The sequence below is a fragment of the Lipotes vexillifer genome, unplaced genomic scaffold (assembly GCF_000442215.2).
Source record: "Lipotes vexillifer unplaced genomic scaffold, Lipotes_vexillifer_v1.1 scaffold283, whole genome shotgun sequence".
Taxonomy (NCBI): domain Eukaryota; kingdom Metazoa; phylum Chordata; class Mammalia; order Artiodactyla; family Lipotidae; genus Lipotes; species Lipotes vexillifer.
In genome coordinates, this window is record NW_006789004.1 from 187,530 (window position 1) to 209,928 (window position 22,399).

At 47.7% G+C, this 22,399-nt stretch overlaps 1 protein-coding gene across 1 annotated transcript in view; it reads right to left on the reverse strand.

Annotated features, from left to right (window-relative positions):
* MYO5C (myosin VC) overlaps window positions 1-21,901 on the reverse strand; it is a 121,412-nt gene extending 99,511 nt beyond the window's left edge. Inside the window, exons 1-4 of the mRNA XM_007461908.1 lie at window positions 21,872-21,901; window positions 8,178-8,288; window positions 3,807-3,972; window positions 3,079-3,223 (exon numbers count right to left, since the gene is read on the reverse strand). Coding sequence (XP_007461970.1) covers window positions 3,079-3,223; window positions 3,807-3,972; window positions 8,178-8,288; window positions 21,872-21,898 — 449 coding nt within the window. The 5' untranslated portion in view covers window positions 21,899-21,901. The remainder of the gene's footprint in view (window positions 1-3,078; window positions 3,224-3,806; window positions 3,973-8,177; window positions 8,289-21,871) is intronic.
* Window positions 21,902-22,399: the final 498 nt, after the last annotated feature.

The following is a 22,399-nucleotide window of genomic DNA, read 5'->3' on the forward strand; positions in this document are numbered from 1 at the left end:
TGCTGAACACACAGCTTTGTTTCATGTTGTGTCCCCTGTGCTGAGAGCCCCCAAGGCCAATCCCAGATCAGTGATCCACTGGCAGGACTCACAGGACTCAGCACACATTCGCACTCATGGCGAAGACTTATTACACCAGAAGGATACAAAGCAAATCAGCAAGGGGAAAAGGCATACAGGGCCAAGTCCAGAGGAGGCCAGGTGTAAACTTCCAAGAGTCCTCTCCCAGTGGAGGCACACAGGATGCACTTACTTCCTCCAGCAATGAATTACGACAACACACGGGAAACACTGTCTACCAGGGAAGCTCAATAGAGACTCAGTGTCCAGGGTTTTTACTGGGGGCCGGTCACATAGGCATCCTCTGCTATCACACACCAAAATTCCAGATGCCCAGAAGGAAAGCAGATATTCAGCAGGGACCAAATTGTTCACACAGTTTAGGTGCAGTGAGCCACTCTTAGCAATTAGGGAATGCTGAGAACCTTCCTGAAATCCAAGTTTCCAGAGGTTTGCCACAGGTCAAACCCGCAAGCAGGTTTGTAAAGATAGCAATCTCAAGTCTATGTCAACTCCTTTCTGTATATCCCCACTTAAATATAAAAACATTTTAAAGACATCATTTGGAGAGCAATTACTTGCAAAGTGCTTGGGAACACGTGTGCTCCATAAGCCAACATGCTGTTACACAACTTAGAGATCTTAAAAAATGCATTAAACTTTTTGTGTCATTAGATCATGATGGTAGAACCTTATTATAGTGCTGTCCTAGCACCACTTATGTGCCAGGTGCTTGGTGAAAACCTTACAGGGATTCTCATTTAAGCCTCACAAAAATCCTATGCCACATACTGTGTATCCATTTTACAGATGAGTAGAACAGTGACTCAGCGAGGCACAGAACACACAACCTCTCTGTGAACACTGGAGAGGACCTCAGAGAGAGAGCTCCTGGCCTCAGTGAGGAAGCTAAGATGCTCAGGAGGTGAACGACACTCCCAGCGCCCCTCAGCTGCATGGAGTGGGACTGGGGTTACTAAAGCTGGGCTCTCCGGACTCCTAGTCTAGCATCAGCAAGTCCAGTGAGAGCCTGCCTTAGGTTCGGTTCTGCTATTACAGTTAGACAGACCTCCAGAGGAAACTGGCTCTTCAAGCTTGAACCTGGCTCAGTCCTGCAGCTCTAACAAGCTCATGCTACTGACACCCAGGAGCAGTCCTGGCCTGTCAGGCTCTGAGCCACACACACTCTAATCTTGCAGATGCCCTGGAGACCTGCAGGGGCCAGGGTAAATCCCAGAACCATGGGTGTTTTAGCACTGGAAAGAACCTTGCTGTGGCAGAAGCCAAGGTAATTGGCAATTTTTTTTGGAACCTCCAGGATCTTTCATTTTCTGGTACCATCGGGCTTGGCTGCCCTCTACTCATGAGCCTCCACACTACCCGCAGGGCTCAGGAAAGGGGGGAGACTTTTACATCATTCGTCACAGCACCAGAGTAGGGACGGCAGGTTCGGGTCCAGCTGGTGTCCTCTGAGCCTGGCTTGGCTCCCAGCCTCTGATGTGCTTACAAAAGAGAGGGAGTCACACAATCCGTTGTGGCCTGACAGGTGCATCGAGGCATGGAGGGCACCTGCTGAGACTGAGGACGTGGGGTTCGGGTGTCCCAGGTTACTGGCTTTTAATCAGTAATTCTCTACCCAACATTCATCCTCCCCTGCTTCTTAGGGACTAGGCCCCAATTCTTAGTGGACACGTTGCTGCGTATATGAAAGACTACATATCCCAGCCTCCCCTGTGGCTAGGCATGGTCATGTGAGTAGGACCTGACCAATGAGCTGTGAGCAGAAGTGCTCTGTGGGGGCTTCTGGGAGGGCTCCTTAACCAGGAGGGGCACACCCTTCCCCTGGGACACTCTGTAGCCTAGAAAAGAGAGAAAGAAGGCTGAGTACTTGCTTGGCCCTGAGGCCAAGGATCCCGCTCCAAGGATTGGGAAGCTGGAAGGCACTGATCCTTGATGACTTGGTAGAGGTGGTGTGCTAGCCCTGGACTGCCCATCAGACTTCTCTGCAGGAGAGAGTCATGCATTTCTACCTTGTATAAGCCACCATTATTTTTTCCTGGTTATCAGCAGTAGAGCTTGGAATGGGTGCTCTCTGAGCATCTAGCTCACAGATGAGGATCAGGGCTGTGCCCAGGGTTATGAAGTAAATGTAGCAGACCCAGGTCCTGTGTCTCAGGTTTTATCTGTGAAATAAGGGCATGATGGAGGTTCAGTAGACTTCACAGAGGTGTTCTAAGACTCAAAGGAGACCACTGTCTGTGAAAGTTCTTTTGCAAACTGTAAGGATCTACAAAGATCCTTTTACAGATCAGGATGTTGAAGCCAAAATAGGATAGCTATGGGGAAAAGAAATTACACATGGAGTCTAGAAATCTGAGCAAAAATCCCAGCTCTGCCTTTCTCTTGCTGGGTGACCTTGGGTGGATGGCTTCACATCTCAGTTGTCTGACTACTCCTCAGGCATCCTCATCACACGCTCTTGTGAGGGCACTCAAGATGATGTGTGAGAGTGTGTGCACAGTGCCTGGTCCACAGGAGACTTTTCATAAAAGCCTCCTTGTTTGCTAGCAAAACAATAACTTCACAGGCCATACAAAAAACAAGTGGCAAAAATTAGAATAAAACCCCCAATCTCCTACAGCTAAAACCTGTGCTCATCTATCATTAGAGTTTGCTGCCATGGATGGGTAAAAATGCTTAAGCATCTCACAGTGAAGAATAAATCAATTTTCTTCCAACCAAACACACTTCAGGAAAAGCATCGGCTATTCCCAGATTGGTAGGACTGACTTGACTACCTAGAAGGGGCAAAACCAGGAAACTTGGTTTAGACAGTTATATAGCAAACAGTCATTTGCTACTTGGTACAGTCAGTCTGCTCTACCAAGCACCCCCACCGGTCTGATTGATGGTCACTTTTAATGAGACCCGGCCAGATGTCTCCCTACCACTGTGAAGGCCCAGCAAATGCAGGATCACTGGGAGAGCAAGAGGAAGCCCTGCCTGGCAGGAAGCTACCTGGCCATCTGCTTGTATGCCTCTTCTGCCACAGCAAATATGTGCGGGTCCATATCGCCCATGTTCTGCCCACTGTAGGCGTGGATGATGGCATCTCCATATATCGGCAGCTGCTTGTAAGGATTCATGGCCACCAGGATGATTCCTGAGGAAAGATGTCAGATGCAGTGATGGGATTCTTAGTGTCACCTCTTTCTCCAAGTTCTTTTGAGAAACCGCAGCTCTGTCACTTATTAAATCTCCTGTGTGACTTTGGGCAGGTCACTTAATGCTCCGAATCTCAGTTCTCTGCTGAGGTCACCTACATTTCTAGGCTACTCTGAAGGTTTGATGAGATGACAGATGGCAATGCCCTAAAACTGAGAGGCTCTTACAATTCTCAGTGTAAACATAATGATAATATCACTGCCCCAAATAAGTAATAAACTTATCACATCCAACGAGAAACTCAAACACAAGCTTTAACCACATATATTTTTCTTGGTAGTCCAATCTTAGTTTTTGTTGAAGACTCTCCCCACCTAGATACTTCATTTTATAACAAACTCTAAGATCGGATGTGTGTACCTTTTAGATAGAAATCTGGGCAAATTTTTAGGTGTGATTACACATTTTGACAGAGTCAACATTTCTAATATAAACATAATGTAAAACATAATCAGGATGCTCTAGACAACGAGCATTAAGTTTCAGTGTCATTCCTGCGCTCCTAGAATTGCTCTCCTTACCACTGTAGGTGTAAATGAGTTTGGATTCTGCAAAGCGGATTCTGAGATTGTGGAGCACAGCGGGCTCGTGGAGATAGCTGAGGGCCGTGAGGTCATTCTCACCCACGAGGATGTCAGGATTCCGAAGTGGAGGCAGAGATTCTGGATCAACGGAATAATCCAGCTCCTGTGGACAAAGATGAAATTAAAGTTCTGAAAGTAAAAGTTTTTTGGTGTTTCTGCTGTATCACTGTCCTCTTTCCCATCTACCCCACTTTGGAGTGATCCCTGACACTCTAAAAAAACAAATTTATGTATAGCAACGAGAAAATAATCTTCATGGCTCACTTTTGGGAGCCAGGTGATCAAGGTATTGGCTGTGTGCCCTAGGGTGTGTCACTCACCTTCTCTGGCCCTCCCTTCTCTCATCTGTGAAAAGCCTGGCTGGACCAGATCAGGGGTCCTCAGAGCTACAGAGGCCTCAGTAAGGGGTGACAGGGAAGTTACATGGCCAGGGACCTGGGCATCCCATCCCAATTCTACCACAGGGGCTCTACTTGCATGTGGTTTAGCTGCTGGTGCCATGAAAGTTTTCATTTGGAAACAGGATTCTGTTGCTAAAATGACTCAGTGATCTAAGGTCCCTTGAAGCTCTAAGGTTGCCGAATCTCTATTGGAAGTTGACATTCTTGGTGGTGAGAAGTGTCTAAAGGAGCCTGTGTGGGATGATGGTCGCTCTGTGAGAGGCCCCCTATACAGGTGACTCCTGTCTGCAGCCACCTGTGTTCCCAAGGCCTGCAGGGCTGCCTATTTCTATGATTTTCAGCCCTGGGCTGAGTAACTGGCCCAGGATGGCCTGTCATCTGCTAGATTTCACCAATGTATATTCCGAAAGTAGCTGCCTGAGCAGAATGAAGGCAAGGTCAGCACGCCTTCGGGCCTTGCAGATGTCAGAGCATTAAGGGACCTTATTACCACCTATTCTACCTTCCTTCACTTTCACTTCACAGCTTGGGGAAGTGACTTGAGCAAGGACACCCAGCAGGCTTGTTTCCCTTCCACCTCCCAGGCTGCCTTCCTTTCCATACCTGGTCCTGGACCAGCTGCACAAAGTGACCCAGCTGCCCCTTGGCAAGAGCCCATTCTGCAGGCCCTGTGCCAAGGACTCAGCACTGGTTTTTCATCTGATCCTCAAAACTGCTTTCTAAGGAGGGCATGACATCCCTAACTAAGAGTTAAGGAGACAAGTTCAGAGAAGTTAAGCTCCTTGTTGAAGGTCACACAGTTAATATGGGTCTGGCTGACTCTGAAGCCTGCGTCATGATGCCTGGTCAACGCTGACAGGGGTTTGATTTGTTAGCTGGTTGGACTGTTTTCCATAAGGAGAGCAGCTCAGGGCAATCCGGGACAACTGGGCATGGATCCTCACAGCAGCTGCCTGCTCATTATCAATGCAATTATATTTATAGACCTGCCCAAGCAGGATATTTTTAACCTACACACTTTCGAGAATAAGATAAAGTGCTGCTCATACATAATTTACACTTACCCTGAGTTTTTCCGCTTTTTTTTTTTTGCGGTACGCAGGCCTCTCACTGTTGTGGCCTCTCCCGCTGCGGAGCACAGGCTCCGGATGCACAGGCTCCGGATGCACAGGCTCAGCGGCCATGGCTCACAGGCGCAGCCGCTCTGCGGCATGTGGGATCTTCCGGGACCGGGGCACGAACCCGTGTCCCCTGCATCAGCAGGCGGACTCTCCACCACTGCACCACCAGGGAAGCCCTCCATTATGTTTTAAATCAACAACCTCCTTTTCCAGTTCAGCCACTCTGTGTGTGTGTGTGTGTGTGTGTGTGTGTGTGTGTGTGTCTGTCTTATGTGTGTGTGTGTCTGCTTATGTGTGAAAGAAACAGAAGGAGAGAGAGAGAAAGACAAATAGAACAGACAGTCTTTGGGGGAGGGGAGAAAATATGAATGTGAAGAACATGAGATCGACAGCTGGCAACAGAGGTGATATTTTCTTACATAAAGCAGGCTTTGTCCTTCATGGTATAGATAAAGGGTTAAGTTAAAAAGCAACAGATGAATGGATGAAGAAGATGTGGCACATATATACAATGGAATATTACTCAGCCATAAAAAGAAACGATATTGCATTATTTGTAGTGAGGTGGATGGACCCAGAGTCTGTCGTACAGAGTGAAGTAAGTCAGAAAGAGAAAGACAAATACCATATGTTAACACATATATATGGAATCTAAAAAAGAAAAAAGTTTATTAAGAACCTAGGGGCAGAACAGGAATAAAGATGCAGTTGGAGAGAATGGACTTGAGGACACGGGGAGGGGGAAGGGTAAGCTGGGACGAAGTGAGAGAGTGGTATGGACATATATACACTACCAAATGTAAAATAGTGTGAGGCAGCCACATAGCACAGGGAGATCAGCTAGGTGCTTTGTGACCACCTAGAGGGGTGGGATAGGGAGGGTGGGAGGGAGACGCAAGAGGGAGGGGATATGGGGATATATGCATATGTATAGCTGATTCACTTTGTTATACAACAGAAACTAACACACCATTGTAAAGCAATTATACTCCAATAAAGATGTTAAAAAAAAAAAAAGCAGCCTGGCCACCTGCCATCTTACCTGCCTCTCCCCCTCCTCCTCTGAGCAGCTCTTTCAGGGCCAGGAACGTCGCCACCTGAAGCTCTGCTCATATTACTAAAGCAGCAAACTGCCACTGCAGCTGCTGCCCTGAGATTTTTCTCCCCAAAGCCACCTGATCCCTAATCAGAACCTTGACTGCACAGGAGATACTCAACAAATGCCCCCAAGGAGTTTCTGATGGGAAGGGAAAGGCTAAATGGAAATAGCAGCTCCTCTGCCTCCCCCTTTGCATTTACACAAGCCCCCAGGGATTATCCCATCTGATCTTCAGCAGCCCTGTGATATGCTGTTACTAACTCCATCTGACATGTGAGGAAGCCGAGGGGCTCACTGTCACAGACTTAGTGGGATCTGAACCCAGATAGTCTGCCACAGACTGGGAAGGATTTGAACTCAGATAGTCTGATTCTAGAGGACGTGGCTCTTAACTGCTATGTTTATCTCCCTTCCCAGGATCTGAGGAGATGACTCAAATCCAGGACAGTCTGATTGGCAGTGATATGTCCTATCTCTGCAGAGACCATTTCCATGCCTTGGAAATTCCAGCATTTTAATATTCATGTGAAATTCCCAGGACTAACTCTGACATCCAGATGGATCATGAATCCTTTGTCCAATTCTGCATCCAGATACTTGATTCTAAAAACCTAAGGCAGCCTAGCTATGGATCCAGTGGGATGTCATTACAGCTATGGGGGGAAAGGACGACTCATCATGGAAACTTAAAGCGGAGATAAAATCTGTAGAAACTGGTAATCGAAAGCCAGGACCAGCCTTTGAGAGGAACTCTTCACGGGCATGCTCTACCATGGGGACAACTGCCCCACCTCCTGCTCATCCTTTGCCTCTTCCTTGCCACACCGGCACCACAGAGCTTCCTCATAATGTCCTACCCAGCTGGGCTTCCTGTCCCCTTGTCCCATCTCCCATCACTCCTCCAACTGCCCTGTTACACTCCCTCCTGGAGGTCCCAATTCTCACCTGTTTCTATCCATCCATAGACTGACTCGCCATTCTCCCGCACCTCCCTCTCCCTTCCTGTTTTCTTTCTTTTTTTTTTTTTTTTTTTGCGGTACGCGGGCCTCTCACTGCTGTGGCCTCTCCCATTGCGGAGCACAGGCTCCGGACGCGCAGGCCCAGCGGCCATGGCTCATGGGCCCAGCCGCTCCGTGGCACGTGGGATCTTCCCGGACCGGGGCACGAACCTGCGTCCCCTGCATCGGCAGGCGGACTCTCCACCACTGCGCCACCAGGGAAGCCCTCCCTCCCTGTTTTCTATCTCCCTTCTATGTCTCTTCCTCCTCCCATCTTGAGGTTGTTCTCTACCAGTTTATGTCTTGGGCTCAAACTACTTCCTCTCCAAGTTTCTCATCTTCACCCAGTCTCTGTGCTGAGACTCATAAAGCCAAAATGGTAATCATTCTTCAGCATTCTCCCAACATTGCTGAATCCCCAGAAAGGCAGCACAGAGCACACACCTGTCCACTGCATCTCATTCCAGAGAGAGGCCCAGCTGACGCAGGGCACTTTATGTCTTCATTAGGGTAGTGGGGGGTGGAGGCAGGGAGGTGGGGAGGGGTACAAACACACAGGTGGACCCACAGCACCAGCTGGCCACGTTAGGTGCCCCCTCATGTGCCCTCTGCCGGAGGTGCTCCCCTCCCACACACACCCTACAGCTTCTCCTTTATACATCATGGTAGTTATGATGGAGGACCCTCACCGTTCCATCCTCCAGCAGGAGACGCAGGACGCTGTCACCAACGCTATAGTCCTTTGCTATCTCGGCAGACTTCCAAACTTCTTCAGGATCAGGAATCCAAACCCTGTTGTACTGACCAACAGAACAAGAAAGGCTTAATTTCAGCACTTTAAAAGCAAAACACAAATCGTTAGATGATTAGACTCAGGGAGATTTCTTTCTGTGCACTAACGTCAGTAAATTCATTAGGAATACTTTTACCTAATTTTTGCTTGTGAGGTAATCGTTAGTGTATCTGCAATGCACCAGGCCTAGCTGCTTCATTTCACAGGTAATAGAATTCCCAAAGCCTCTTAAACACATATTGAAAAAGGAAAGCCTGGGAGTGGAAAGGAAATCTGTGAGTCTCTTAATGGGAAGATCTGAGCACTGTCTACAAGAGCTGGAGCAGAGGGATGTGGTTCACCACTGATGGACTATGGGGCTCTGGGCCAGACACTTAACTTCTTGTGCTCATTCTTCTCATCTATAAAATGGGCACAACAATACCTACTCAATACTTTAAGGTTTACTGGGAGGTTAAGTTGGACTGAGTAGCTGACAGCACTTTGCACAATGCTGTGGAAGTCGTGTTACAGCAGTGTTATCACAGTCTTATCACACTGGTCAGTAGCCAAGGATTCCCACCGGGGGAAATGTGGAAGTCCCGAGCTCAATGTCCCACCTGGCTCAGTGCTGATGTGCAAGTCCTTAAGCAGAACTACATTGCTATGTACTGAATTATCCCCTCAAAACTCATATGTTGAAGCCCTAACCCCCAATGTGAATACATTTGGATATAAGGTCTTTAAGAGGTAATTAAGGTTAAATGAGGTCATAAGGCCCCGATCCGATAAGATTAGTGTCCTTATAAGAGATACCAGGGAGCTTGCATGCACACTCTCTCTCCACCTGCATGCACAGAAGAAAGGCCATGGGAGTTCAGTGAGAAAACAGCTGTCTGCACCCAAGGGGAGAAGCCCTCACCAGACCAACCCTGCCAACACCTTGATCTTGGACTGCCCAGCCTCCAGAACTGTGAGAAAATAAACGTCTGTGGTATGCTGTTATGGCAGCTCAAGCCAACCAATACACACATCTAATATTCACACTCACACACTGGGAAGGGGGCAGGCTCACTCTCCAGAGGTCACCAGTGGCACCTGAATGCAGCTTGAGGTAAACACAGAGTGACTCTGCCATGTCTCTATACTGTAGCTGTCACAGGGCCCCATGAGTCATTCTTCTCTCTCCTGACTACTCTTGCTTTCACCCAGACCCCACATTTCATATTCTCCTGTGGTCATCTATTTTTTCATTCACTCTTTCGTTCATTCATTCACCCATCCATTCATCCCATCCATCCATCCATCCAACACCTGGGCACCTCCTGGGACTTTCCTGGTGACGCAATGTTTAAGAATCCACCTGCCAATGCAGGGGACGTGGGTTCGAGCTCTGGTCTGGGAAGATCCCACATGCCGAGGAGCAACTAAGCCCATGTGCCACAACCAGACTCAGGGAGAGTCTCTGTTGCACTGCAACGAAGAGTAGCCCCTGCCCGCTGCAACTACAGAAAGCCCGTGCACAGCAACGAAGACCCAACACAGCCAATAAATAAATTAATTAATTAAATAAACCTAAAAATTAAAAAAAAAACAAAACACCTGGGCATCTCTTATGTATGCGTCTGGCACAGTGCTGGATTACCAAGAAAGAAAGGCATCTCCTCTTAATCATCATGGTCTTCCTACTAACTCAGCCAATCTCTAACCTGGAGCTGCATGTGCATTATGTGTATATTTGCATCTCTCTGCTCACATATCGGTGGTTTCTATCAATGGGGGCACCCCTACAGGATACCCTGATGTCCTGGGACATAACCAGGCCAAAAGGAACAAGAATTGGGGAGCACTCACATGGAGACATGAAGTAGCACCCAGGAAAGCTCCTGAATCCAAAGGCTCAATAGCTCGGGATCCCAGATCGAGATGAAGCCTAAGAAGCCGTGCAGCGTCTAACCCTCATTTCCCGGAGAAAATTGGCCTCAGGGATTCCAAGTTCTCCAAGAGCAGAGCTGAGATGAGCACCCAGTTAAGGCTGGTGCCTACAGTGGCATCTCCTTTCCACCCCCTTACATTCACAGGCCAAAGGAATATTGGTCCTCTGGCATTGTCCCTCAGTGGGACAAATGGACCTTCTGGAGGTAATTGTCGAGTGTGTAAACCCTTGTAGCAGGGAATGTTTGTGCCTTTAGGAGAGAATGCTGCACTTATTTATTTATTTAATTTATTTAGGTTGCGTTGGGTCTTCGCGCGGGCTTTCTCTAGTTGGAGCGAGCAGGGGCTACTCTTCATTGCAGCGTGCAGGCTTCTCACTGAGGTGGCTTCTCTTGTTGTGGTGCACAGGCTTAGTTGCTCCACAGCATGTGGGATCTTCCCGGCCCAGGGCTTGAACCCGTGTCCCCTGCATTGGCAGGCGGATTCTTAACCACTGCGCCACCAGGGAAGCCCACGTATGCTGCATTTTGCCTAAGTGCCTGCCATCCTTCTGAGTACAGTTCCTGGGCACTGAATTGGCACCAGGCATCATCCTTGACTCTGGGGACAGTCACAAACAAGACACTACCCTTTGTGAATCTCTGCTTCTTAACAGCTGAGAGGGCAAACATCATGACCAAATGACAACCTGGATATGAGCCAGCTGAACACGTGGCTTGTGGACTGCTGGGGGCTTTCCACTGTGAGGAAATCTTCCCTTGGGTTGAGAGATCGCACCTTCAGGAGTTTTCAGGTACAAAAAAATTCTGGGCAATAATTATGACATTTTACTTTTCTTCTTTACAGTTTTATGTACTTTCTATAATTTGCATATTTTACTTTTATAATCAGAATATGCCATCTTTAAAGGCAAATATCAAAATATATGTTCACAAAAAGACTTGTACATGAACGTTCATAGTAACTTTCTTCATAATGGCTAAAAACTAGAAACAGACCCTATGTCCACTAACATGAGAGTAAATTAAAACAACACAAAACTGTGGTATACTCACACAATGGAATACTACTTACCAATAAGAAGAATCAACTACTGATACAAGCAAGAACATGAATGAATCTCCAAAGCATTAGGCTGAGTTAAAGACGCTGTACACAACCGAGTACATTCTGTATGAGTCCTTTAAATGAAGTACGAGAACACGTAAAACAAATACAATGTGCAGAAAAGAATCAGAACAGTAGTTGCCTCTGGGGGTAGGAGGGTCTGGGGAGGGAATCTTGTGGGGCCATGGCAACATTCTATACCTTGAAGGGGTCTGGGTTACATAGGTGTTAAGCCCTTTTTCAAACCTCAGAGAACGCACGCTTAAGATTTGTACCTTTCATTGTCTGGAAATTTTACAAAAAGAACTCAACAACAATGGAACTCTTAACAATACGCATACTACTATTTAGGAGGACGTGTACTGATGTATGCGATTACCCTAAAACGCTTCAAAAAGTAAGATGGGCTGAGGACTGAAGTATAAAAAGATGGACAGACATGTGATATAACAAATATGGTAGAACATTCATGCTAGAATCTAGGTGGTGGGACAGATACTCACCGTAAAATTTTTTCAACTTTTTTGTATACTTTTAATTTTCATAATAAGATGTTGAAGGAAATAAAGAATAAGTATAAAACAAAGTTTGGGGTGTCAGGACTAGGACAAAGTTGGCTGAGGAGCACATTTATTAAACTACTAGTTAATATAAGCTGCCTCACTTATCAAACAAAAAATATATGTATATCTTTGGTTGAATATCAATCATGACTCCCTAAGTTATTTGGGTTTGCTTTAATTCTCGACAGCTAGCTAAGAGCAGAAGTTTGCTGAAACGTGGCACAGGATGAGTGATACTTGTGAGAGAGAGAGGGAGGGAAAGGGAAACAGAAGTTTGCTGAAACGTGGCACAGGATGAGTGATACTTGTGAGAGAGGGAGGGAGGGAAAGGGAAAGAGAGAGAAAATGGAAGAATGACCTGGCGGGCAATGACACACACTCAGAGACACGCGCCCATGCAAATAGGTGGAGAGAAGCCTCACAAGCACACAGACACACACACCCACACTCCACACATACTTGTTGCCATGGACTACTATTTTCCATGTCAGGTCTGCTCTTAAAAGTATTTATTGCGAACCTCATAAAGCTGAAATCATTAATACTTTTTTATAGGATAATATTTTTATGATAATTGGGAATATCTCATTTATCAAGAATTGGCCACTACAGAATTTTATAGCTGAAAGGGTCCCAGGAGATTGTCTACTCCAAGCTGTCAAAGTTCTTTTCAAAGCTTGCTTCAAATGAAATGGTGGTAGCCCACCATGTTGTGCAGCTGAGGTCCCTCAGGCCCTTCCACGTAAACCTGAGGCTCTGAGAAGTGATGCAAGGCACTAAGCTAACCCAAGGCCTTTGTTTTCCTGATCCCCAAACTCAAGCCCAGAGAGGTCAATAACTCACCAGATACCACACAGAGAATCTCAAAGGCCAGGACTCCATGGAACCAGAGCTTGGGACTCCTTCTTTGAACTACTTGTTAATTAAATGAGTCTGGCTCTGAAAATAATCCCGAACTCTCAACTGCAGCCATCTACTTGAGAGTGCACAGGCTGGTCTGTTTCAGCTAAAAGTAGCCTTAAATGCATTAGGACATATGGAACCAAATGTCTGCTTCTCTTCTGGCGTGAACACAAATGGCTTCCTCAGCCCTGGATTCCCCAGGCTGCGCACACCCCGCCAGGCCTGATGCCTCTGCCGGCAAGGCTGTCGGCCATTTAGGGCCCCGCAGCTGAGACCCAGCCTGGTAAGCAAACATGCCCAAGTTTACCTGGTCCCACCTCAGTTACACCCATTCGGTCCCTCCCTTCTGCCTCACATTCCTCAACCCACAAGGCAATGCTTCAAACCGGAGAGAGAGCTAACTGCAGTGTCTGGACAAACGACATGAGGTCATAGGACCTCCCCAGCGTGGCTCCTTCCTGTGGGGCAGGAGCCTCCTGACTCAGGTCACTTGCCAAGCCCTCCAGGGGCTGCCTGCAGCAGGGCCAGGAGAGCAGCGAGGCCTGCCGCCCACACCTATCCTGGGAATCTTCCCCTGTGGAGGGAGATCAGGGTGCATCCACGTCCGGGGAGGCTCCGGAATGAGGCAAAGCCTTCAAGAGGAAGGGCCAAGTCCTCAGGGACAGGCCAAATCCGCCCACCCCACATGCTCAGATACGACGAGAGCGGCATCTTCTCATGTCTCCCGCCTATTTGAGGGGTCTACCGGCATCAGCCACAGAAATGGCTTGGAGACTTTACATGGCGTATGGGATGACAGGGGTTTTCTCCTAGCCACTCTCTGGACTGGAAGGGGGTCTCCACGTTCTCCGTCAGCCAGGGCAGTGACACCACGCTCCCTCTCTTCTCCTCTTCACTCGTTCCTCCAGGCCTTCCCAGCTCCCCAGCCTCCTCCCGTGTCTCCCAAGATCCCTCCCGGCCTCTCCTCATGACAGGCTGTTTCTGGAGAGTTTCACCCATTCCCGCAGCTTCCACAACTGCCCTGGCACCTGTGCACCACTGAGGCCTCCAGCCCAGATCTCTAGCCCAGTGGGTCTAGACCACAATTCCAACTGTCTCCCAGACGTCAGCCCCTAAATGTCCTCTGACACTCACAAATCCCAAGCTTGAGTGATCATTATGCCTGCCCCACACACAATCTTGCTCCTCAGTTCTCCAGCCCGTCACATCAGAAACCTGGGACAGTGCTGGACACCCTCTCCCTCCTTCCCTTAGCCCCCAACAATCAAATGGTTATCAGGTGCTAGGACGCCTAAATGTAAACAGGTCTCATCTGTCTGCCCCATCCACCCGCAATGCCATGGTCATCAATCAGCTCCCCCTATGCTGCGCCCACCAATCTTCTCTTGATGGGTACCACAACCTGCGGGGTGCTTCCTCAAACAGGCTGAGTACCGGTTTCTGTGGAGAGACAGAGTCCTTTACCCACACCTGAATCAGAATTTCTGTGGGTTGGGCCAAGCAAGATGAAAGTTCCCCCTGACGGATTCTGATGAACATCCAGGCCTGGGAACCACAGTCCTAGCCAGTTTTCCTACTCAGGCCTCACCTTCTTTTCAATCCATCCTCTGCCTGCTGCCACCCAAACCACCAGCAGTTTCTAGAACATGCCAAGCTCTTCCTGGCTCTCTGCTCTGCACTTCTGTTCCTTCCACCCCCAGTGCCATTCCTCCTCTCCCCATCTGTGAGCAAACTGCTCTGAGCAGTCAAGAGTCAGCTCAGGATTCCCACCTGCGGTACTTTCCCCACCACCCTCCACCCCAGGCAGGACTGGATGCTTCCTCTTTAGCACTCTCTGCTCCCTCCCCAGGTTTCAGGTAGCTTCCCATCTCCCCCACTGGCATGTGAGCTTCAAGAGCCTTGTCTTTGTGCCCTGGAACTCAATACAACGATTTCCCCACGGCTAGCACTCCATAAAAACATCTACTAAACAAAAACTCAAATTCCAAGTAGTTTGCACCAATAAACTTGGTATTTTAGTCTTTATGTCCTTTTTTACTCTTTTGAACTATCCATATATAATACAATAGAAAAATCTAATTTTCCAGGGTGGTTAATGTCATATAGAAATCTACAAGCTGCTTAGAATAGCTAAATGGAAAGTTATTAAACTGAGCTTTGACCTTATTTTAGACAGAGGCCCTGGACTGCATTTCTCTTGACCTTGCATATCGGAGTTTCTACAGAATTTCTGTGAAGATGTCTTGTGAGTTCCTCAAGCACAAGGAAGAGAAAGAGATGGGTGAAGGATAATATGATTTGTGCATCTGTGGCTAAAACCTCAGTTCTGGTTAATTAGAAAGGTCTTTAGAGGCATGCTATACAGCTCTACCGCCTCACCCTCCCTTCATCACTTTCACCAGTATCTTAGATAAAAAACCAGAACACATGTGTATCAGATATGCAGATAAAATGATCAGCTAAAGATGATCAAGATACAAAGAGGTTTTAAAAAAGCTTCAAAAAGGTTTTGACAAGCTGCAGGACATTAAACACTAAACAACAAGATGGAAAATTTAAAAGGAATAAATGTAAAGTCCAATAGTTAGGTACCAAAAATTAACTGTATTACAAGAGCATCAATATAAAAAACAGCTAACTTTTATTAAGCCTTATGTGTCAGATATTGTGCTAAGGATTTTACACAGGTGATTTAATCCTTACAATGACTGGTAAGACTTAAATCCATTCTACAGGTGTTGAAACTCAAGAGAAATTAAGTAACTTGCTCAATGTCATCCAGTTAGCAGAACCAAGACTTAGCCCCAGCCACTGTGCATGTGCATTCCAGGGGCAGCATGTAGCAGCTCTGCTTAAAACAAACAGAACACTGACTTAATGCTCGCCTGCACTGAGGGCAGCTCACAGGAGGCTGCAGCCCCACGAGTTCCACGGTACTCTGGCTGAGCAGACCAGATCTAGAGAATAGTGCCACAAAGATGGGCATCAAGGAATTGAAATTCACCCATAGGGTGGTGGCCTTGATGGTGAAGGGTCTGGAATGATGCTGTAAGAGAAAAAGTTGGTGGTATCATCACTCTCCTCAAGCTCTCAGTCCTGCCCACAGCTCATTCTAAAGAGCTCCATGTCTTTCAACTCCTGCCATCCAGCCTCAGGTCCACCATTACCTTCTGAAGCTATTCCATGCCTGGTGCCTTTCTTACATCTTCAGATTCCAGTCCTCCACCAGTTCCATCCCTTCAGCCCGTGACCATGCCCAGCTGTCCCCTCTCTCCCGCACGGTTCTACTAAAAGAGAAGCAATGCCAAGGACTTCCTGGTGGCCAAATCCCATGACACTTCCTCAGCCTTCATCCTCCTTGACGTCTCTGCAGCTATAGAACTGACTGCTGAATTGTTATTGATACACATGGTCTTCTTACTTTGCATATTTTATGTTTATGATCACAGAGCAGATGCATTTTTGTGCCGACATTCTCCACGTAACATAAACATTTTCCCATGTTGTTATGAACTCTTCACAGTAGCATTTTTTATGGCTTCATACTATTCTATTCTTCTATCTATAATTCACGTAACTCTAGCCCTCTTCCTGGACATTTGGGTTGGTTCCATTTTAGTTATTAGAAGGAATAATCTGATAAATAACCAGATGTCGGAGGAGGCAGCTATGAAATGAATGGACTTTCCAAAAATTCTGTGTGTTGGGGGAAAGGTCAGATCCCTTGAAGAGAAGGAAGATGATAAGGTCGTTGAATAAGGTGGTGAGAGTAGGAGGTATTAAGAAGATAGGTTTTTAATCCTAGCTCATCGCTTCTATGTAACCTTAGGCAACTTACTTAACCTGAGCCATCTGTAAAAATGGAATAGCAATAACTAACACATGGCATTGTTTATTCAGATTAAATGAAAGATGTTCTGCGGATAAAGTTCACAGAGTTCTGAGGATGGCATCTGGCACATAAGAAGTACTCGATGACTATAAGATAAAAGTAACTATCATCAACATCATCATCATCATGACCATAGCCCTTTCTGAAAGCAAAAAAACTCATTCATTCATGCATGCACACATCAAACATTTACTGAGTCTCTACTGCTCCCTGTTCTCTAGAAACCCTTGGTCAATAGGGGAGACAGAGTTAAGGAGCTGTTACAAGTCATCATGAAAAGTGCCTGGATGGAGGGGCTGGCTGCAAAGATTTCTCAGAAGAGGCACTGCTCAACAATGTGACTGACAAGGGGTTAATATCCAAAATACACAGACGGCTCACAAAACTCAATATAAAACAAACAAACAACCCAATCAAAAAATGGGCAGAAGACCTCATAGACATTTCTCCAAAGAAGACAAACCGATGGCCAATGGGCACATGAAAAGATGCTCGACATTGCTAATGACTAGCAATTAATTAATAATTATTAATTAATTATTAGAGAAATGCAAATCAAAACCATAACGAGGTATCACCTCATACCGACCAGAATGGCTGTCCTCTAAAAGTCTACAACTGGGACTTCCCTGGTGGCACAGTGGTTAAGAATCCACCTGCCAATGCAGGGGACACGGGTTCAAGCCCTGGTCCGGGAAGATCCCACATGCCGCGGAGCAACTAAGGCCGTGCTCCACAACTGCTGAAGCCCACATGCCTAGAGCCCGTGCTCCACAACAAAAAAAGCCACCACAGTGAGAAGCCCACGCACAACAAGGAAGAGTAGCCCCCTCTCGCCGCAACTAGAGAAAGACCGCGTGCAGCAACAAAGACCCAACGCAGCCAAAAATAAATAAATAAACAAATTTATTTATTAAAAGAAAATAGTCTACAGCTAATAATTACTGGAGAGGGTGTGGAGGAAAGAACCCTCTTACACTGTTGGTGGGAATGTAAATTGACACAGCCACTATGGAAAACAGTATGGAGGTTCCTTAGAGCTACCGTATGATCCAGCAATCCCACTCCTGGGCATATATCCAGAAAAGATGAAAACTCTAATTCGAAAAGATACAGGTACCCCAATGTTCATAACAGCACTACTTACAATAGCCAAGACATGGAAAGTGCCCATCAACAAATGACTGGTTTAAGAAGACGTGAGATATATATATATATATCACACACAAAATGGACTGTGTATATATAGATATAGATATAACTCAGCAGTAAAAAAGAATGAAATATTGCCATTTGCAGCAACATGGATGGACCTAGGGATTATCATAGTAAGTCAGAGAAAGACAAATATTACATATCATTTATATGTAGAATATAAAAAATAATACAAATGAATCTATATACAAAACAGAAATAGACTCACATAGTAAACAAACATGGTTACAAAGGGGAAAAGGAGCGGAGGAGGCAGAGATAAACTAAGAGTATGGGATTAACAGATACAAACTACTATACATAAGATAGACAAGCAAAAAGGATTTACTGTATAACACAGGGAACTGTATTCAATATCTTGTATTAACCTATTATGGAAAATAATATGAATAACTTTGCTGTATACCTGAAACTAACACAATATTGTAAATCAACTATACTTTGATTAAAAAAATAGGAAAGAAGAGGCACTGCTCACATTGAATCTGAAAGGTGCAGGCACCAGTGAGCAGAACAGACATAGAGTGGTGACACTGCGGGAATACACTGCAGGATGGCAAGAAGGTGGGCAGAGGGTGAGCCAAGGTAGGAGCTGGCAGGCAGCGGGGGAAGGTACAGAGGCGGGGCCTTGTGGCTGGTCAGTGAGTCTGAAAGTGACAGGGGTCTCCAGAGGGGCTCAGTTAGAGGACGGCCGGACCGGTTTTTCTCAGAGAGATTTCAAACAGTGGCACTGCTGAACAGCAGCAAATGCTCTGACGTTTCTAAGGCACGTTGCCAAAGAGCTTTTGAAAAGGGGTGAGTCGTGTCACACTTCAACTGGCAGCAACTACTCTCAACACACTTCCTCCCGAGTGTCCCCTTTCTCAGAACCTCTCTTCCTGTGGTTCCCGTGCCAGGCCTCCCGTGTCCCCCTCCCTGTGACGGCTCCATCTGCGGCCCCTCTGCCTCCTTTCCTCCCTGAACAGATGCATCCCCGGTGTCCTGTCTTGGCCCTCTTCTCTCCCTTGATGAGGCCCACATGCCTGGGCTTCAATTACCACCTATGGGGAAAACTCCTGGCCCATCTTCTATACCAACCTCCAACCACTCAGGGCACTCTCCCTTGGAAGCCCCTTCCCCACATCAACCCCCGCAGGTACAAACCTTGCCTCATGACTTCCCTAAGGTCTCCTCCTCCTGAAGTCCCTGCGTCAACAGCACCAGCCTGCTTTGATCTTTCAGACTCTAACCTCATGTCAGCCTTGGGTCACCCCTCATCCTCACACGCCCCAGTGCCGTCTCCCATTCTCACCTACCTCTCCATGCTCTCTGCGAGCTCCTTCCATCCTCCATGTCTAACACTGCAGCCCTAATTTTTTTCCCCATGCACTTAGGATGACCTGAGGATTCAGCTACCTGGCTCCAGCCTCTCTCCCATGGGCACAGAGTCTCATGGTCACCGCTGGCATATCTGACTTACACCACCCTGGATCCTGTCATCCCCATTCAAAATCTTCAACGGAATATAAAGCCCTGACCTAACTCTTTGGCTGCCATGGCTCTCCCCTGCTAAGCCCCATCCCCCAGCAGGCTCCTCCATGCCTTGCAGGCCTCAGCAGATTGAATTACTTGACATTTCTCATTTCTCACTCATCAGAAAACTCCCTGAGGCAACACTAATCATTTACATTTTCTGTTTCTAACCTTCCCCAAGCATAATGTTTTATATACAAAAAGTGCTAAACAAATGTTTTATGGGAGATAATATGCCTGTCTTCAATGCAGGAAGGGAAATTAGTCAGGGGCCAGGCAGGTAACAGCAGTGTAAAGTGGGTGAGTGGGGCAGCGGGCAGATCATAGGGTGGGTCTGGATGTCACACAGGAACTGGCTGCCACACACGGATCCCTGAATGGACAGCCCACCCATCACCCTGCTACAGGGTGACTACTTGCCTCTGAGCGCAGCAATGGGTTTCAGGTTGTTTTAAAACATTATGTGGCTAAGATCGTGCAGGGAAACAGAGCACTCCTGTGGGTTCACTGTGGCCAAGGTTCCCCCGTCACAAACTTTGACTTAGACTAATTGGCTAGATCTGCAGACTCGGGAGTGTGGGAGGGAGTGGGAGGGAAGCGAGGGAGAGAGCTTAAGATTTTTGTGTCAGTTTAAGGAAGAACTCTTTAACAAAGAAGTTCTCTAAAACCTAAACAGGTAGCTACACAAATGGGGGAGCTTCCCACCTCTGGAACTGACAAAGTGGAGGCTGATCGGCCACTGGGAAGGGAGGTGCCTGAACACAGGTGCTTACTTGGACACAAAGTGGGTAGAGATGGCCATCAAGGCTTCTTCTGGCTCTGCGATTCTCAGTCTTTGTCCATCCAAGCTCACCTCTAGAAAACTCTTCCATATTAGTTTTCCTACATTGTGCCTGGTACCTAGTTGGTATTTAATAAATATTTGTGGCATGAGTCACTTTATGATGGGGTATTCACACCTGTGTCTTTTTGCTTCAGGAAAAATTGTGACTTAGAATGGATTAATCAGCATTTTCCTCCGACCTCCAAAGTATCTTCCAAGAATAGTTTTTTTCAAGAATTTTTTTTTAGCTCCAGTAAGCTGAAGCTCTAAGAAGCACTGCTGGATATTTGATGTCTCACATTCTCACTGGTAAAACTATTCTAACACTGCCATTTAGAACTCTAGTTAATAGAGGGGGAAATACTGTTTGGTTAGTTTGTATTTGTACTGTTAATTAATTAAACAAAGTAGAAGAAAAAACGCTTACTTAAACCACTGAAACAAATTATTTACAGCCATGGTTTTATCTACAGCAAAAGTGTCTCTTTATTATAAAGCTAGGGCACTTGTCAGGGGAAATGGATGAATTCTAGTCTCATCTATCTGAATACTGGGTACCACAGATTTCCCCCACTGGGGTACAGGAGTATCTGGCTTTATGGCTATTAGAGTGGACTTTTTCCAACACTTTCACACTTTTTATTTTTTATTTTTTTTGCGGTACACGGGCCTCTGACTGTTGTGGCCTCTGCCGTTGCGAAGCACAGGCTCCGGATGCACAGGCTCAGAGGCCATGGCTCACGGGCCCAGCCGCTCCGCGGCATGTGGGATCTTCCCGGACCGGGGCACGAACCCGTGTCCCAGGCATCGGCAAGCGGACTCTCAACCACTGCGCCACCAGGGGAGCCCCACTTTCACACTTTTTATACAAATAATTAACCAAGCTCATCTCAGAAGGTTCTGGGCACCGTGTGGGAATCCTGGCCTTCCCAGCGAAGGTGGGGAGCCCTCGTTTGCGGGAAGAGGAGGTTTCAGAGGAATGCTCTAGAGTGATTCCCGGACTCGGGGTGTACGTGAAAGGTATTTTTATAGCTGTAAAACACCTTATAAATGTGAGTAAAGAGCCTGTGACTACAGTGTCAGGATCCCTGGATTCCCAGGAGCCCTCAACTTCTACTACGGGTAAGGCCTGGGCCACACTCCCAAGCACCCGCAGCTTCAGGCACCAGATGAACTTAAGTGTACATGCAGGTATTTTGAAGACCCGGGAATTCTAGAAAGCATCCTGAATACTGCGGTCCGAGTTTCTGTGCCGAGTTGTTCAAGGGGTAAGATTACAGACTATCTTCGCCAGTGCCTGAGGTTTCTGAGTTTCCGTGGGCAAGTCTTATTTCCTCCGTGGCGCGGGAGAAGGGACGGACCCGCAACTCCTGGACACCGGGAAGCTCAGATCCGGCCGGAGAAGCAGCCCCTAGCACTCGGTCCTCCCATACCGAGGGGACCCAGGCTCCCGGGGGCGCCATCCCCACCGATAGGGACCCGAGCTCTCGGCGGGGCGGGGGGATACGACGCTCCCCGGACCCCCATTGTCTCCGCGGCCCCTCCCCGCGGCGAGCGCGCCAGGTGCACAGGTGTGGCCCGGCCGCCAGGTACAGTCAGCACTAGCGCCCGGCCGCTTCCCTCCCGCGCTCCTTCCCTTAGGTCGGGGCCACCCTGCCTACCTGCGTGTACAGCTCGGCCACCGCCATGGGCGCGAGAAGACAGCTCGAGGGCTGCGGAGGTGCAAGGCTCGGGGACTGGGCCGGCGGCTCTGTGGCCCCGGGGCAGGTAACCGTCGCTGCGGGTCCCGCAAATCAGCGCTGGGCCATCTTGCGGAAGAAGTTTCTCCGAAGCCGACTAACTTTGCAGAGCGTTGGCGGCCCCGGAGGAGAGAAGTCGCGGATTGGTCATTCCCGGCCCGTGGCGATGCCTCGCTGTGATTGGCGGGGCGGGGGCTGCGGGCGCGGCGCCCCTCCTCCGGGCGGCTGCCCGCGGCGAAGTGGGTCCACCTGGCGGGGGCCGAACTCTCAGCCAAGACCCCGCGGGTCACGGGATTCGCTGGCTCTCGAGGGAGGAAGCAGGTGTGTTCCGAGGAGTTCCCGACCTAAGTTTTAGCTCCCTTATAAGGGTCTCAACGTGCTTATTGGAAAGAGCAGAGGATATAACTATTTGCATAGAAAATCCAAGAGAATCAGCCACTAGAACTTGCT